Source organism: Aphis gossypii, chromosome 2 (genome assembly GCF_020184175.1).
Source record: "Aphis gossypii isolate Hap1 chromosome 2, ASM2018417v2, whole genome shotgun sequence".
Taxonomy (NCBI): domain Eukaryota; kingdom Metazoa; phylum Arthropoda; class Insecta; order Hemiptera; family Aphididae; genus Aphis; species Aphis gossypii.
The window spans coordinates 52,438,055-52,458,264 of record NC_065531.1 but is presented as its reverse complement, the minus strand read 5'-3'; the positions used below and the strand labels follow the sequence as shown (position 1 = coordinate 52,458,264).

General features: G+C 24.6%; 1 protein-coding gene across 1 annotated transcript; it reads right to left on the bottom strand.

Annotated features, from left to right (window-relative positions):
* Positions 1-3,526: 3,526 nt before the first annotated feature.
* Positions 3,527-20,113, bottom strand: LOC114121805 (uncharacterized). Its single transcript, XM_027984279.2, has 6 exons — positions 19,958-20,113; positions 19,649-19,896; positions 11,439-11,671; positions 10,748-10,961; positions 8,398-8,559; positions 3,527-3,867 (listed from the first exon to the last, which is right to left on the bottom strand). Exons 2-6 carry the CDS (start codon positions 19,730-19,732, stop codon positions 3,733-3,735), a joined length of 828 nt encoding a protein of 275 aa, XP_027840080.1. The 5' UTR covers positions 19,733-19,896; positions 19,958-20,113; the 3' UTR covers positions 3,527-3,732.
* Between the last annotated feature and the right edge of the window lie 97 nt (positions 20,114-20,210).

Sequence of the window (20,210 nt, the reverse complement as noted above, 5' to 3'; positions counted from 1 at the left end):
AAAGTAAAAATAGTAAAAGGTTTTACAACAAAACCAAACTAAATAAATAACAGTATAAACATATCTATATATATGTATATATCATGTATACAATAATATAGTATTTGACTTTATTAACACTGATTTTATTTTTTTGCGGTAATCGTTCATTGATTTATTTTTAATTTATATATATTTTTTAAATAATCACTCAAATACATGTTCACGATGTATGTGGAATTGAACATAATACAGTTCATATTAATATATATGTTGATAAAGGAAACATATTACTGCAAAGTGTAAACATTATACGTACAGTTTTCGTAACAAATTATAAATTGAGTTAGTTTGAAGTGTCAAACTTTGTTTATTAATTATGTATACAGAAGTACAAGTGCAGTGCGACTATAAGGAAAGAGAAGAAGAAATGTTTAATTTGTTAGCTGAGATGAGATCACGAAAGCAACTGTGAGAGGATTATAAGGTTGTAAATAAAATAGGTATTCTCGGTATTAAAAGAATATTTTTATTTAAATTAAAATTTATTTTAAAATTTAAATTGTTAAGAAACAAATTCGGTTCATAAGATAATGTATTAAAACAATAGATATATTATAAATATAATGCATTACATCTGAGTTTCTTTACTATGTTTATTTTTGTAAATTATAGTATACTTTTAATAATGCGTGTTTCATATCCAGGATTTCTACACCTACACGTATGTTTAAATCGCAATTTCTACCCTTTTCTAAAAAAACATTTATTTATTTTTCATTATTGTCAGTAAATAGGTACCTACATTTTATATTATTGTTTGACGTGTGTAACCAATATTCGTAGCCAATAGAATAAAATTCAAACTTAATCTCTTTGATGTCAGTTATATTATGTATCAGTACGGCTTTGTACCTACTATTAATGTCGGTTGACGGTTATTTACTTTTTTGGTATTATTCCTTTCAGTTGCAATATCCATATTTTACTAAACACTTTATAACATGTAATTTTTTTCTTATCAAATATGTATTTTGATATTGAAGTAAAAAGAGTGGTAATGAATTTCAATATTCTACACAGAATTTCTTTACACTTGATTACTTAATAAATGTATTACTAATATAATTGTGTGTATTGTTGTGTACAACCTTGTTGTATTTAATCTTTTTTTTTAATCAAACACTAGAATAAAATTATATCCTTATAATTTTTATCACATAAGGTTCTCAATAATGCAATTGGACTTCGTTAAATGAGCAGTCTTATATAATTTTAGATTGAGTTATGGACGTAAGTTCAATAAATTTCTTACGGTTATTATATTCAGTTCAGTCAATACTTGAACTGGAAACTAATTTTAATCCTTATACTTTTTTGCAATTTTTATTTAGAACTAGTGAACTGATAATCATTTTTTAAATTCATTACTGCCTACTTATGTTTTATACATTCTATCGTTCTCCATATTACTATATAACCTTCAATTTCATTATATATTTAGTCCCAAATTTCTCATCTAATCACAGAAAGGCTCAAATATTAAAACTAAGGCGTTACAACCAAAACATTTATAATCGTAATAATAATAATAATTTATGATTATCAAAGTTTAAGCATTAATATTATTAACAGGTACCTATGTGGCCATCATACCATACATTTTTAAAACAAACTTTCAAATAATCGTTCGATTTCGATTTTTTCTGGCTTATTAATTTTCCGAGTACGACACATTTATTTTGTCAAGAATTCTATACCAATCCAAAATAAATTAAATTGGCAGTGTTTATCACCCACATAAAGTTATTATTTTATAATACGAACAAAATACCTAGGGGGTAAATAAAATAACTTATTCAACATAAAATGTATTTTTTCTTTTATTGAAAAATTTATTGATGAGGGCTGTGACTTTATTTTCTTCAGTAAACTCAAGTTGTAATTTTTTCATTCAAATTGTCGTTTATCGGTCATCCATCATGTTGTCGGTCCAATAATTTATCTCTCTAACCCGTGCACTAAGCCCAGATACCGTTCCTAGTATTTTATCATTGAATTCAAATTTAACACACCCATAACAGTGACCCATTTGACGTCTAGTACATAGCAAAGCGGTATAATTCACTTGACATTCTTTTTATTTTTTATTTTAATATTTTACTTTTGAAAATTTAATAAAAGATCATTTTTAAGGTTCTTATAAGAAAATAAAACAAAACGATTAGTGAAAAGAAAACCATAATAATTTTTTTATGAGCTTTTAAAAAAATGAAATATTGCCCAAATTAGATACTAAATCATAAAATAACAATTTTTATTATTTTGTTATTAAAAAACATTATTCACATTACTAACATAATAACATTTTTTTTAAATATTTACTATAATTTTATACTATTAAAATGTGTATTTGGACGCCTATACTGTAATAGGTTTATCGGCGCTGTTTCCATCTGATGTCCTTATTGTAAAAGTACGTAATCTCCATGTACGAATGTAGAATTTTAACTATATAACAAGGAAAACCTCTGCATCGAAAAGTATCAATATTAGAAAGACCTGAGATAATTACTCAAATTATATTACACAATAAAACGACTTCTATATATATTTTTAAATTTGTTGAAGTTGAATAAATTATAGTTTAATAACTTAAAGTGTAATTCAGTGTACCCGTTGTGTATTGCTGATGTATAATACATTTATTTTTCATAGATGTATAAACCGTGTAAGTACGAGTACACAGAAGCATTTAGTGAGATTTCTATAACTAGACAAGCATATCAGTACATAAATATTAACTACAATTTCAGTTGAAAAATGCAGTGCTTATATAATACCCATTTGTATTCAATACCTATTTGACTGTATGCTGTCGACTGTCGTTGTGATCTGTGTTTGGTATTATTAATATAAATAAAAGTTTAATAACTTATCGGGTATATCGTGAAGGAATAGACTCGTAGAAAAATATGGACTTAACTTTTTTTAAATTTTATAAATCATTTAGTTTTAAAATTTAGTTTAATACCGTTATTATGTTGTGTATAGATTTAAAAATTAATATTAATCTGTTTTCATAGAGTAAAATCATCGTAAACATGGTGTACTAAAATAAATGGAAGTCTTCATGTTATTTTCATATTATATTTTATGTAAATAGTATCTGTTCTAATCGTACTGCTTCTTGTTATAATTATTACTAGGTATTTTCTAATGTTTGAATTTTCTTCCTTTAAAATTATACTAGTTTGAATATTTTAATAATGTATTAAACACAACAATATTTTTACTTCCAACAAAACTTAAGGAAAAATAATTTATTTGTACAATTTTATTGGTAGGTATAAATGTATTTTGCAATAATAATAATTTTAATTTGATTCATTTATGTAATACACTAATTCAGTTCTTACACAAATATTTTATTTTTATAAAACGAAAATAATAAAAACAAAAAAATATTTTGTATTTAAATATATATTATACAATAATATTAACTTAACATAATTAGTAATCAATACCACATAAACATCTGATCTTAAATTTTAAAACTATTTATTGGATTATTAGTGGCATCTGATACATAATTAAATATATTTTTGTATGAATTAAAATAATTTTATTTAAAAAAAAAATATTTTATGATACAATATATGCATCTAAGAATATTATTTGTAGACTATAAATAAAGTTAAAAACAAATACAATAAATTATTTTCATATTGGCATCTGACTATATTAATAGACTTAATAAGGCCTACGCAAATCCAGACAGGGAGTCAAATACCAAAGTCTACATTCCTGTAAAGATGAATCATATCGGGTTCCTTGTGGACAAACGAATGTCTCCCTGAATCCATTGTAATGGCATAAGTGAAAAACCTGAAAAAAAATTAATATTATAATAAATGATTTATAAATTGATTGGTAGAGAGCTAAAAATATACAGTTTAATATATATGAACAGGCTATTTAACTATTTCTTTAAAGCTATTTATAAGATATTTTTAAACAAAATTTTATTTTTTTTATAATAAGCTATTTTTTATTTTACTTTTTAAAATTTTTTTACTTTTTTTTTTTTTTTTCAAAGGGGCAATGTGGTGCAGTGGTCACACAAATTGGCTATAAAGCGTACAGTCACCAGTTCGAACCCGGTTCAGTACAAATAATATTCTGTAGAATTTTCTGTAGTTTCTCTCCCCTGCCGTTGTTCTGATCGCCTACACTGCTCCCACAGGACCCAATCCACTGGAAGTGAAGTCCACACACACGAGGAAATTCTCTTCTTAGAGAAGGGGGTACAAGTGTTACACACTACACTCTACCCCTCCCAAGTGAAAGACTTTGATAAGACTCTGATGGCCGTGTTTCAATAAAACAAATTCGAATAAACAACTTTTTAATTTTTATTTATTTTTATTTAGAAGCTATTTATTTTAGAATCATTTGATATAAATTGCTACATTTTGATTACTACCCTAACAGTTGGGAAATATAAAAGAATTATATATTATTGTAAAATTAATTTTTACATAATTTTTATTGGGCTTAGATAGATTAATAATATGAAGAGTTTGTCATAATATAATAGTCTATTGAGCGAAAATTATTTATACTTATCTCAATTATACATAATATATATGTGTGTGTATTTTTATTTATTTTATGTACTTCAATAATTTATAAATAAAAAACAATTTTTTTTTTTAGACATGCACTTGTTTTCTTTATTAACTACTGTTTTGACAGTTACAGTTTCCTTTATTATATTTACTTATTATGGAGTTAAATAGTGTGGCCAATTATTCATTTTGTTGTCAAATATATATCAAATGCTTGTATAATTTATTTTAACTCTATAAATGATTATTTTTAAAATTATTCTATTTATAATGGTTCATTTGCGTACAAAAGTAGGTTATAAAATAATAATATTACAAAGAATTTATGTATTATTCATTTTTAGATGATAGATTGAAAGTGTAAATAATTAAGAAAATATAAATATATAGATGTATACGTATAAAACATTCAAAACTGTCATCAAACACTATTTCTCTTTGATAGTTGATATATTATATACTTAATACTAAAATAAATAATTCAACATAGGTAATATTTTAATTAAAATATATTATTCTCGAGTATTTAAATGTATCGATTTTAAATATTTTTCATTTAAAAATATATGATATATGTTAATTTAAATTAATTATAAATATATAGTTATATTATGTACTATATTTACAAATTAAATAAAGGTTATTGAAAAAAAAAGTATTCCAAATAGTAATAATAAAAATATTTTCATTATAAATTATTTATTTTGTTTAAAAAATTATTGTTTATTCGAACAAAATCTTATAATTTGTATTATTTATGCTTTATATATTTTACTTATCTTTCGGTATTTAAATAAATAGTTATTATGTTATGGTAAGAGTACAAATTCCTGTAAAACCTAGAATTTACTAGTACATTTTCACCAAAGTTCCACCGATTACTATATATTTCTAATTCCAAAATTCATGTAAGCCGCAAAGGAAAATATATCACATAATTGGGAAAAAATTTCGATTTTTCACAAACAATGATCGTTTATCCAAAGATTCACCAAATCTCGTTCAAATTAAGAACATCATTCAAAGTTTGACTAAATTATTTTGTCCTAGGTTTTACAAAAAATAATTTGTAAATGTCCAAATTTCGAACATTTACTGATATATTATGGTATTTATACTTCAACCGTAATATATATATATATATATATATATTTATTAGCTTATCCTGCATGACTTTGCCTATGATAAATTAAATAATGCCAGAGATTTAATTTGTCTTAATTATTTAATATTATAATGATTATTATAGATTATGTATATAAGTTTAAAAAAAAAAATCAGATTAAGAAATTAAATAATGTTTTCCATTTTTGTCTTCTTTACATCATTTAACCTCCTTGGGGAAAATATTTTGGAAATAATTTCTTAGTGGGTTTTTATGTCATAAAACGAAACTATTGATCAAATTTAATTCTCATAGTTTCAATGGTTCCAGCTAGGCGATGATAAATAAGTGAGTCAAAACATGTTATTTTATGGATATTTTTACATTTAAAAAAAAAAGCCGCACGCAATAGATTTTTATTAATAATACTTCATACTATATAGTTATATCTGTTTTTAATCTCCATTTAATTTCACTGAATTTAATTAAATAAACGGCTATGAATTAATAAAAATTAAAAAATTATATGAAAACATTTTTCAAGACGTATTTAAATAAATTAAAATTGTATTCATACTTTGTAATATAGTTAAATGAGAGAAAATGCATTGAAATATATATGAAAAACAAGTAAGTTGATACTCAGACCATAATGTCTTTGTTTTTATAAATCGCAATGGCATTTTAAATGCATTGGAAACAAAGATTTTAAACACACAATTGTATTCGGACTAAAGTCAACCATTTTTTAGATACGCATATAACTTGATATTACACAACTTTAAATCAAGTCTCATATGGCCTAGGTTCTTTCTCAATTTATCTTAAAGATATTGGCTGTGTCCCAAAACAACAATACTATATTGGACTAAACGAAATACATTCAGACAGGACAGTGTTATTTTAAATTCAATTTTTGAATAAAATAATAAAGTATACCTTAATATTATTTAATGGTAACCTATTTTATTTAAGATTGGCTCTTACAAAATATGCTAATAAAAACATAGTTATAATATAAAACATCAATCATTGTTATGATATTCCATCAAAAAAAAAAAAAAATATGTGCGCTAGACATAATGTCGTTTTTTTCCTTTAAAAATTAGGTACTGCGCATTTTTCATTACCTAGTCCCACTTGTGAAGTTATGGGGGACTATATTATTATGCACACTTTTAGTGAATTTGTAAAGGTATATTTATGAATAAATATTTTTACGTAAACATAATTTACTCATAATTTGATCACAATGCATTTTAAACAAGAATCTAGTTTATTTCAAAAGAACAATTATATACATTTATGCCAATTATTATTGGTTACACCGGATATGGTCTAATAGCAAACAAATATAATATGACAAATTCAATATTAAAATACTATGAAATTATTTCTTAACATTGTTAATATAAAATACAGTATTGCGTAGTTAGGTCATAGATAACATAAAAATTATATAAAAAAATATATCTTATTGCATGAAAAAAGATAAAAACTTTAAAATCGTAATTAATAAATTTACATTTTTTTAAAAAAAATAAACTTACAAATATAGAATGTAATCATATTAATACACTTATATAACCTAACCTAAAATGACATATTATAGTAAATGCTTGTGAAACGAAATAATAATAGGTAGTGCGTTTTAAGATCATATTCTTAAAGGAAGAAACGTTTATATATATTTTGGTTTATATTGAACTTAAGGTGATCAAATGGGTACTGTTTTGCTATACAGTAGGAATCGAGTTAGTCACTAAGTATATTTTATGATAATATGTTTTTTTTTAATATTTTTATTGGGATGATTTAATTAATTAAAACTAACAAATGGAAGTATTTTTACAGTCCCGGAAGATAATGATTAACGACAGACAAAAATAACACCCATATTATTTTAAAATCAATACATTTATTGCTCTGCTCAGAAGATAAAATATTTTTATGACATATATTTACTAATAATAATAGGTATATAATTTGTAATCAATGGCAACCATTTAAAAAACATTCGATATTCGTGAGCCAAAATTAAATTTATCTACTCTATAGCAACTTAACTTAACCTAATATTTATGGATTGAAAAAATAAACATGATATTAACAATGATGGAAAGTTAATTTTTCAATCATCAAATGAATACATGGTTTTTAGTTGTATTATTGAATTATTAAAAAAAGTTTACCTTCGAAATCATAATTTCTTTGTTTTTTTCCCTATTCATATTTTTTTTTTTAATTTCGAGGAACTCGTAAATCAACTCAAGATCGTTGATAAAATGCACATTTTGTTAAAGAAAACCCACGGTACACTGTATTTCAGTTTAAATGGGAAGATACTAGATAGTAAAACGATTGACATTTTTTTACACATTTCATATGCTTAAAAGCAATGTTTCGTTGGGAATAAAATACTATCTTGTATTTTTTCTAAGACACTAAGCATTATAGCATGATTTTCTTAAAACAACTTACAAAATTGCGTTTTACAAAACGTTACTACTCAATGTAGGTTTCCGTGTCATTTAAAATGTTGTGAAAGAAATGACACATAATGTAATGATATTTAAAAATAGTATATCTGTGATTATTTACTTATTTACCTAATGATATAGTATATAATTATTATATTATACATTTGTATGATGCGTAGGTATATAAATTATAATTTTTTACCTGGCATTGAGTTTCTGGATCTGGATATATTTTTCCAGATCTATCGCACAAAAAACTCGTCAAGTGGATGTTGTTAACGTTTGATTGAACATCTATGATTTGATTGACATTGTGATTGAATTGGTTAATGTAGGGTCGATGGACATCATGTAAATTCCAACTCTAAAATAAAAATATATAAATTGTTCTTATTTGTTTTAATTAAATTATTTATTTATATATATATTAGAAGTTGCGTTTCTATTTTTATTTATTTTTTTATTTTTGATAATTTAAAAACAATTACAATTATTCATTCTTACAGATTCATTTTTTATTTTTTATTTGTTTATTTGTTTAGTAAAAATGATTTACTATTGGTATAGAAAAAAAAAACGCTATGACACTATTTGATTAAATTGAATATTTGGTAATTATACTGTAATTAATCTACTCATAAGCTTGTCCTGAATAAGAATATTTTTTTTATATAATCTCATTATGATGCAATAGCCTCTATTGGTACTGTCATAGAACTACTTTTAAAATACTTTGAATCAATATTTAAATATATTGGAGATTAAATATTTTAATTTTTTTTCAAAATTTTATCAAGATTTCATATTTTTATATATTAAACTATAAATAAAAGTTTTTACCATAATCAAAATGTATATAGGGGTTGTATGAAAATAAATTATTAAATTAAATTAAATTATTTACATTTTTAGAAACAGGCCAGTTTAGATGAAGGAGCCAGGAGATAGAAACTTCGTGACCTATATATTTTAACCTCTTAAATAGAACGTGTTTAGTGTCATCCTCTTAAACTTTAATAGTTAATCATATGAACAAATAAATAGTTACTAGTTAGTATCATACAAATTAGATGTGCCTATGGGTAATAATTATGGTACAATAATAACAACTAATGAGAACTCAACAATTAGGTACTAAAAATAAACTTATTACTTATTTATGAAAACCAAGTAAAAATACGGTGGTGTTAAAAATAACAAACAACTTAATAATATCCCTGTTCTAATTATTTGTGAGTGCCCATGCATGCGTATAAAAATACAATATACATTGTCAATTAGATACGGAAATGATAAAAGAAACAAAAAATCGCTTTTTAATATTATGATTCAATCTTTAACTGTACTGAATACTTTTTTAGTATTAAAAAATACAGTTTACAAGTATTATAATTAGATTTTTAGAAAAAAACTGTAATAGGTTATTTAATTTCTCCTTTTATGGCAAAAAAAAATGTGTAAAGGTATTCAATTAAAATTTGTTTCCGTCATTTTTTACGAGTTACCTTACATTCAGATAGTACAAAAATAAAATTAAATATACCTAGAAGCATTTATTAACTGCAGTAAGAGATTAGAATTTTCTTGTTGAAACAATAATATCCTGTAGTCCTATATAACATGCAGAAATGCTGAAACAATTGTTTTTAGAAACACGTAGGTAGGTACACTGTAGAACTGTTATGTGAATATAAATACATTGTATTATGCCTTTTGTATATAATAATATGTAGTATACTGTATACATCTGAATGACAGTACATGATTATAATAATTTATACGTTTTGCATTTATTTTAGAATTTATAAGTGAACAGCGAAGGTAGTGTTTGTTAGTTATTCAAAATAATAATAATATATATGTAATACGTATAAACAAACGCATATATTTTGACGATTAATATTATTTTCTCGACTTATCAAGTAGGATGTATTAAAGAATAAAAATGTTTTTTTATTCTAGTAAATATTAAAAAAAATATGAAATTTTCTAACACCAGCATTTGCTCCAGCTACTTTGTAATTTATATCAAAATGTTGCTATAAATTCGTTACATTTTGTTAACAATAGAAGTCCAAACATAATGATTTTATTTTAATTAAAACAATTAAACTTATATAATATTTTACTTCTCTCAATTGGTATAATTTTTGGTTTGCTAGGACTCAAGTAGATAGTATATATTTTTGAACTAATTAAGTTCCTACACCTAACCTACACAAAACAAATAAATCCATTCATAAGTTTCAACGCAAACATATTATAATGAATACAAATTATCTTCACATTTAATTCAGACATAGATTTTAGGACTAACAACTTAAATGCATGGTTGTCTTGGTTAAAATTCATTGCATATAAAAAATGTCAATTCATTTTTAATTGAATGTAGTAAAAACTTACATAATATATAACCGCTTATTTGTTATGTTCCATGTGGGAAACTTACCAAATCTCAAAATTTTTTCCCGTTCAGATATGTGATTTAATTAGTAGGTATGCAATAATTTGATAATTTTTTAAAGTTTAAAATTATCTTAATTAAAACTTACCTGTAATATAGGGTACAATGGAACACCTATTTGTCCCACTATGGGTGCTACTGACAACCGGCCACTTTCAAAAACTTTTTGAACAGACAGTTGCAGTGTTTCTGGTACCGGTCTAAACCTAGGTAGATGATAATTCATATTTGAGGGAGTTAATATCCTGTATGTGGACTCAACTTCATTTTCAGCATCATACCTTCCTTCTGAAGGTACATACCTAATTTTAAAACATATATTAAAGCTTTATACCTTTTCATTTCTCGTTTTCAATACATAAAAAAATTCATAACTTGTGTATATCAAACAAAACTTATGTGAGTAGGTTTTATATTACATTTAAATTTACATCAAGAAATCAACAAATTCTGCAATCATAAATTATGTTATCACACATATATATATTTCCTTATTTAATTATTTAATAGGTATTAACCCAGTATTTAGTCAAGTAAGTATTATTTGTATTAGCTTATATCACGTATTTGGCAAAAGTAATAAATGTATATAAAAGTACTTAAGCATGCACTTTATAATATTATTTACTATGTTGTGTGAGTAGAACGTTTACCAACCGTAAAATTTAAATTTTGTAGGAATACGATAGTAAATGCATATATATTATAATGTATATATATGTGTGTGGGTGTGTGTGTGTGTGTGTGTGTGTTTATTATCCATTCGCTTATGAGCTTACCGGCCGTCTGGTGTATGGACCATTTTGATTACAGAGTTGAGTAGTTCTGGATCGTTCCGTTGACTTTGGTGAAACGATTCTTTGGGTCTAGCTTCGAACAGAATACCATCCGGCACAGATATTCCTTCTTTATTTAACATATTTAGTGCTAAACGGTCAGCATGAAACGCAGAATCTGGTATTTTACCACCAAAATATGGCAATACATTCTCACGGAACAGTTGACGTTTTTGCTATGAACAAAATTAACACAAAATATCAACACTATTATAAAATATATACGCTTTTATAATTATTAGTATAATATCTTATATCCTATAAATAATATATTGCGTTTTTAAAAGTAAAAAAAAACAATGTTAGTAACACTGCCACAGTCGCAACTATAGGAGTATAATATGACTATACATGCACGATATTTGTGTATGATTTATTATATTAATATAATGATTATAACATTAACTGATAAGGTATAAAGACATTTTTGTGCTTTTTTTTTTTGTACACATATATTTTTCTAATCTAATTAAATTTCAATTTGTTTATGTAAGTAACATTAGAGGGATTTAGTAACAACTAATAGATGAAATATAAATATGTCGGTAAGTTATATTATATTTTGTTTCATTTTTATGATCATAATATATGTTTTTATTTTGATGTAACATTGGACTAGTACTGTTATTATATCACATAAATATTTACTACAAAATTAAAGTACAATAGATGGAATTAATATTGATAACTCTTGTGTGTATTGCATGTTAAACATAAAAACAATCAACATAATATATTCAAATATTCAATAATATATTATATTAATAATATAAATAAGTAGGTAAAAACTTAAATATTATATTTATAGATAGTAAATTATATAATTATATATGAAAACACACACATATACCTATCATATTCAGTTAACCTATATTACTCGTATATTAGTGTGGGTAACATAGCTAGCTAGTTGAATTTTCTGTGGACTAACAATTATTTATTGACTATAAAAAATAGCCATATCTTACATTTTAATAAACGACTTTATTTTTTGTTTTTCCGTGTGTTGAGGAGGAAGAGTGGTTAAAATATGTTGCCATGGGACATAAGATGTCGAAATACGGCCCTATATTTGTGTAAAAGCTATGAGTGCACCATAAATATAATACTAAGAGTTAGTGTTTTATCTACAAAGATTAAAAGATAAACTTAAGTTGATACTAAAAATAATCTTTGTTATAAATACAAAAATTTTCAAATAGAATCTTACCCGCACTACTCTTCAAATTTGCTCGTAAATCATTTATTAAATATGCCATATCTTATAACGTTGTGAAATTGATTTATTCCTAAACATTGTATTCGCCAAAACTTTGAAACAAAATTAATTTTTTTGTGCGTAATTTTGTATTGTATATTAATTATTAAACATGAATTTCAACGACTGTGAATCCCAACCTATTTGAAAACGAAGAATTTCATTAAACACCGTACATTTTTCTTTTTGTCAATAAATATAATATAAACACGAATTAAATTGTTTATTGTAAAGATTTGTTTTGGTTTGCGGTGGTCATGGAACAAGTTATAATAAGGCACATTATCATCGCTATATTATTATCACTACTATCATAGTGTAACTACTGTACAGGCAAACCAATGTTGGCTGGTCATAAAGAAAGTACAAAGTGAAATAATAGTTTGAGAACCGCTACTGAAAGACAAAATTACTTCCTAGACAATACATATATCATGTAACCAGTAAACCGTATCGCAAAGCGCCCGCAGTAATACTCGTATAAAACCATGTCTAGCATGGTAGATGAAAAAAAAATCATAAGTTTATTGTATTATAAATTATTGTAATATTCCTTGAGAATTCAATTCTTTATTCTATATCGAACTTCTGTTTAAAGTTCAAACTATACCTAACTCGTTTGCTATTATAGCTGAATCCAACGCTATATCAAAGACTCAATATTTTGTACAGACTTTCATAGCGAAATTGACATTAAAAAAAAAAAAATATTTAAAATCCATCAAATATTAGCATAAGCATTCAAAATAAATATATGATTTTTAAAACGACAATTACAAAATACAATTTTTTGGATGTCTGTATACTCAAATATAAAACAAAACAAACTTACCGATCGAGTGTCTAAAACTTTTATCATACATCTCATTTATTCTTATAAACAAAAATCAACTTCTTCAAAGACATACAGATACTAATAAAAAATCAATACACATACTAATGTGGCACCAACAATGGATATCTCATTATCTTAAACTCAACGAAATTAAACAAAATATCATACTACTTGCACGTTTTCCTTTGAAATAGACAATTTGATGTCATTTTCTGTCGTCTTTTAGAATCCAGCACACAAAGTTTTCTCACAGTTTTTAATACCAATATAGAAAATACCAAACTTACCATAATGTCAGAACTAATTTAAATCTTCCAGACTCACCTACCGAAATATTGATCAATCATTCCCAATCAATTTCTACCATTATGAAGTTCATAATCATCACCACCCAACTGCAAATTCATTTTTTTCTTTTTCGTGTATAAATTTCTTTAACAAAAAAAATGTAATATTACCATGTATTCCCAATGGTCTATATCACCGAGGGCATAAAATAATAACACAAAAAATTCTTTCTTCCTCAGTTAGAATTTGTACGACACTATTTTCTTTGATTTGAATCTAATATGCGACATAACTTTCAAAACATTTCATACCTCAAAAGAAAAAAAAATCGTACTGCAGACTGAATGTATAATGTATACAACTAAGTATTGAAGCGACAATAATAATATCATGTTCTATATTACAATAATAAAAAAAGTTACCGCCTCTTTAACAGATCCATCGAGGAAGTAGGTATATTATGCTTTTGTTCTAAAATATCACTTTTTTACGAGTTAATCTGACATTGACATTTGAAAAGAATACACAGCAATTATTAAGCTAAGCGACGCTGTTAAATATTTAACTTTATATTAAAATATTGCATTTAAAATGTAAATGTCAAGTACACCGTTAGGCTTAAATTAATATGAAAACAAATGATGATCAATTATAATTATTTATTTCAAAAAACGGCCTTGGTTAAGTTGACAATTTATTATGAACAAAAATACTGTAAGACATAAATTTGGTCATTGGTTTCACCCTCATTCTTATTTTGTCCATTATTAATGTATTTATAAAGTTTAGATTCTTGGAAGGTAATTATAAGTATAGGATTTACAGATTAATTATACCATTTGAGGAATATCTCTTGTGGTGATATTTTTTATTGAAAATGTTGATTATTAGTCGATATACAGAAAATTTTACATACATTTTAACATATTTTTACAAAATTATATATTTGAATTTAATATGTATTACGGCTTCAATTTTTTCAAGAGCTACAAATTCTAACATGCTAATAGATTAATATATTATTTTGTTAACTGTTAATTACTATAAATTGTATTATTATGTTATGTATTTTTAAATATTATGTTGTATATTTTTATAAATTATAAAATTATAAAATTGAAAAATTCCAATGAATTATAATAAATAAATAAATAAATAAATAAATAAATAGTTTATTATAATTGTTAATCAATTTACAGTTTGCTTTTAATTTTCACAACTATATTCCTAATTTGACAGTATTTAACGGTTTAAACTTCTAAGTCAATCTAAAATGTAATAAGTCTTTATAATGGTTGAAAGTCAATAGAAAAGAAAAAAATTAGGTATTTTCACTGATGTATAGTGGATATCGCTAATGTACCTCTTCATTACGAATTTTACTGAAATGTATGAGATAAAAACGATTCTGAGCAAAAAAAAAAAAACAAAAAAAAAGTCAATTATTAAATATTACCAAGTATATTTTACGATATATTTACATCCCAAGTATAATAATTTATTTTATTATCTATTAGTAAAACAGTAAGTTAAATTCATATAATAATATATATAATTATATTTATCAGATTATTGTAAGCATTTAATTATTATAATAGTTTATATTAATATTATGTATTATATTGTTATTAAATTTCAAGTCAATTCCGATTTACCACAAAACGATGTGAAAAGGTATTGTAGGTATTCGAATAAAATTAACTTACGTGTTTTGAAAATGTATGAAAAATAGATAAATAATTACCATTAAGTTTTCAGATGATCTATAGTAAGATCGTATATAGATCTTAGAAGTATAATCTGTATAGGAGTATATCAATTCTATACGATTAGGTACTGATTAGTATTTTTTAATTACAACAATTTATCTAAAATTGTCCTTATTTGTTGTATATCCTATTATATCTTAAAATATAAACTTAAAATGCTCACATTTAAAAAATATGTGGGTTTAAATATTCTTTAGCTTTTTAGTTTTAGCATGAACTATTATGATGAACAAATGTATTTGATACTTACGTCATAGCTATACAAATTGAAAATTGTATAAATAACTCAAAAAGGTATAATTTTTTTAAATTAAGTTTTGTAAAGAAAAAAAAGTAATCAAGTGAGTAACGCTCTGTTGTAATATAGGTATCGAGTGGACCTCAGATATAGAGTACTTCATTATAATAGGTGTATTAAATTTAAATACAATGATAGTATCATTATATCCGAAAAATGATTCTGAATGGAGATGATTTGTCAACATAGGAGCTAGCACAAATATTTTCCATTTGGTGGTGGAAAAAGTGGATTATGTTTTGATGACCTAAATACCCCAAAATTAAATAATGTACAGAAAATGCAAATTTAAATAACTAATGTATGTGTGTAATGAGTGAATTTTGAATTTTGTAAAAACTTATACTAAGGATAAATTGTTTTATTTTTTTTTTTTATTGGTCAATGTTGAACTTCTTTTACAATTACTGTAAGCCAAACTTATGGAAAATCTTGTATTAAAATTGTAATTCTTAGCTATTCATTATACAAAATATTTTGTAAATTTTTAGCTATAAAAAATTTTCAAAATTCATATTTTTGACAAAGTTCGTAAGTATTTGAACTTCAAACGCTAATAAAAAGAAATTGTGTCTATTTATTCTTATAATTTTTGAATCATTATAAGTTTAACTCACGAAGAACTTTATATTAAATTTTTAAGTATTTTTGGGCAACCAAAATTTTTTTATTGACATTTCAAAAAATAAAACCTAGAAAAATAACATAAATATAAAAATTTTATGAAAATTTTAAGTATTTACAATGATTCGTTTTTAAGCTACCATAATAAAAAAAAATCGATTATTTTTAGTAACAACGTTTTATTTATGGTTATGGTTATATTACTAGATTATGAAAACTTGTAGAGTAACTTAAAATGTTATATACATCCTTTTAATACCTTAAAATAAACAGTTATACACTTAATATATATTTTCATTATACATATAGTATATATAATAATAATGTTTAGTATCTACTGTTTATATATATAAAACACTAGCTAGGGTTCACATTATTCATTACTACCTACAAGAAGGTGAACTATAATCTTTAGTATCTGGTCTAGCATTTTAAATGTTAACACATTGCCATAGTATATAATATAATATATATATATGTTCTGTGAATGTTGCGAACGTGATAAGGAATTACGTCATTTACTTAAAAATTGGAGAATATTTTGAATAAACATGTTCATTTATAATGGGAACAACCAGTGACACGTATATAGGTACGAAACAAACTTGTAGTTTGTTAAAAATATCATAACAAAAGTAGATAGATAACCGGAAATCCAAGTAACAATATGAAATATTTTATTAGGTTTATTAGGTTATTAGTTAGTATCTCCGTTTATATTCTATAATTACAAATTTAAATATAATATAAATTGATATTAAAATTGTATTTGACAAGTCTCTTCATAGCCACTCTTAAGAATCAATTGAACGGGTGAATAGTGACGTTGAAGAAATATTAGTCACTTGGATGGATAAATCAAAAGACTGGCTAATGACATTACAATTTGTGCATTTCAAATAAAGAAAATCGTGCCTTAAACGTAAGTAAGCTATTAACTAATTAAAATGATATGTTTTAATGAACAATTTATTTTATAAAAATAAATATTTATATAAATATTTAATAAATATTTTGCTTATGGTAAGTATTGAAACATCATCGTATGCGACAATATTTAGTGGTACAGCAAAGACAAAACTTGCTTCAAAAGGTATTACTAACAACGAAATAGAAATTTTAAGTCAGAGGAAAATATTGAAGCATTATTTAAATAATAAGTACCCAAATGTTTGAACCAGATACAGAATATAGTGTGTTAAATTTCCTCATGTCACAAAAGAATTATAGAACAGAATGAAGCCGCAAAAAAATAAAGATAGGGAATAATATTACTCGAAGCAGCAGGATAAAGAATAACTGGTCATCAAAGTTTCAATCGATGCAACTTAAAAACTGGTTGTGGCACTAAAAATTTTACTTGAATTGCAAATGTTGTACATTTTGAAATATCATAGTATAATAATAACTAAACTAATAAATAATATTTTATATTGTACATCTATTTTATTAATTTCAACTAACCTAACTTTTCATTAAATTATGTAATAAAACAATAAACTAAGTAATAAAACTATCAGTGTTTTATTTAATATTTATTATAATTGATCACCAATTTCGGTAAATGCTGTCAATGGCCTGTGAAAGATGTACATTTGAACATTTGATTCATTTGAGTATAAAACGTATTTTTTTATAATATTTACTTATATTATTTTGGTAAATGACGTTGTTCGCCAATGTTCATCAACCACAGTAAAATAATTATGTTAGGTACTATAAAATAGAATTTAATTATTTAATTTAATTAAAAATGTGTTATTTTAATAGTAGGAAGTTAAGAAATACTAACATATAGGTTTTTAGCTTTAATATTTCATTTTATTTTAATTAATAACTAAATTATAAGCATAATGCAAATATATATTTAATAAAATATATTATAATTAGTGTTTGATATAAATAATTTAAAAAATATTGCGCTATGTCATAACGATATTCTTTGGAAGTAGACATTTTGAATGCGTTCTGTTCTGATAGAATGCTTTGCTTATTTTAGCCTGGTGATAGTGTTGATGATGAATGACGATGAAACATATGATACGACAGTTAACTCACAAATTGGTAATATAACATATTATAAAGCATATATTACATAAAATAGATATATATTAAACACTATACAACATTATGTGGTACGTAAAACAATATTTGTACATTTTTATATTAAAGCATTGAGTCATTTTTCATAAATATATCATAATAAATTGTGTATAAATAAATCGAATGATATTTCGTTATATGTGTTATGGATTTATAATAAAACCCATAAACTTAATATTTATTTGTCAAGATTCAAATGGTTATACTTATGAATTATAATAAAATATATTATTAAATTATTTCTTAAAAATAATAATTTATGAAATCATGATATAATATATTCACATTGTAGGAAAACATTACAAATTATAGTATTCCGAAGTTGAATTGAATTGCAAACTTGAATTATAAATATTAATATAAACTATTTTATTAAGTATCTATGTTCATACCAAAAATAAAATAAAGATAAAACATTATTCCTTGTGATTTATCTAATCTAACCTACTATTATCGTACATCGATAATTTTTGTAATATCACATTATTATTTTAGATTATTCTGATATATTATACAAAACATAGTTATAACTTATAACTTACATTTTTTAAACGCTACCAATAACAGTGTTATTTAAGTGGCTAAAATATAATTGTCAAATGAACCAGGTTTTGAGTTATGCGAATTTTTGACAGCTACGAGTAATTTATATTGTTCAATATTTGCTCCGACAGTAATATAGTACATAGTTTTGTTATTTTATATTACTGTAAATCATGTTATTCTACTACTTGATACTTCCATGTTTTACTGCGCTATGACTACTAAACTATGATAGGTATTGCCAGTTTAATTGATTGAATACGTCAATCAGAAATTGTTCATGCGTCGTTTGCACTTAATTTGTTTCTAGTTAGGGTGTAAAAAAAATCACTTATTCATTATATTTTGAGTTCAAACTGAACCCTTATAAGAGCGTTGAGATGGCACTTAACTAAGAATTACAAATAGTTAAATTACATTAATTATAATACTTACTTTTTTTGATGTGCATGCATTGTCGAGAATTAACGTCACGACCAATGTCACGCGGAGCGCCGTCGATGACCAGTCTGGTCGCATGGCACTGCCGCTAGAGAAGCGGTAAATCGGTCGAGTTTCTTCGATCTTGATACGAGGGTGGCCAACGTCTGATCCGTTTGTTTATTAAAGTTAGAAAAAAAAAACAACTCCAGGAGTCACATTGTTCGGTTACAAGACCAACCGCCGACAAAGATATCTACGCACTGAGGAAAACACAAATTAATTATTATTACAATATATTGGCACTATACGAGTTCGGAATACTTAGTTCGATTGCTTCCTACTTAGCTACGGCTGAACACGGTCCGCGCGCTCAGACGACAATGGGAAAATTAACGGTCGTCTGAACGGTCATGGTAGATTTTTATCGACGGAAGACCTACCGCTTGGAACAGACGTGTAGGGAACGCAAAGTGGAGTGGCCTGGAAGGGGAGTGTGTCTTTGGTACAGCGTAGCATCTGTTGTCATCCGTCATTAATATTGCATTATATTGTAAATCGTAATGTTATTACTCAT

Coding starts and splice junctions, on each gene's coding strand:
- LOC114121805 (XM_027984279.2), bottom strand. CDS start 19,732: ATGCGACCAGACTGGTCATCGACGGCGCTCCGCGTGACATTGGTCGTG. Junction 10,962..11,438: donor GTCCATACACCAGACGGCCG/GTAAGCTCATAA, acceptor TTTTAAAATTAG/GTATGTACCTTCAGAAGGAA. Junction 3,868..8,397: donor ATCCAGAAACTCAATGCCAG/GTAAAAAATTAT, acceptor ATTTTTTTTCAG/GTTTTTCACTTATGCCATTA.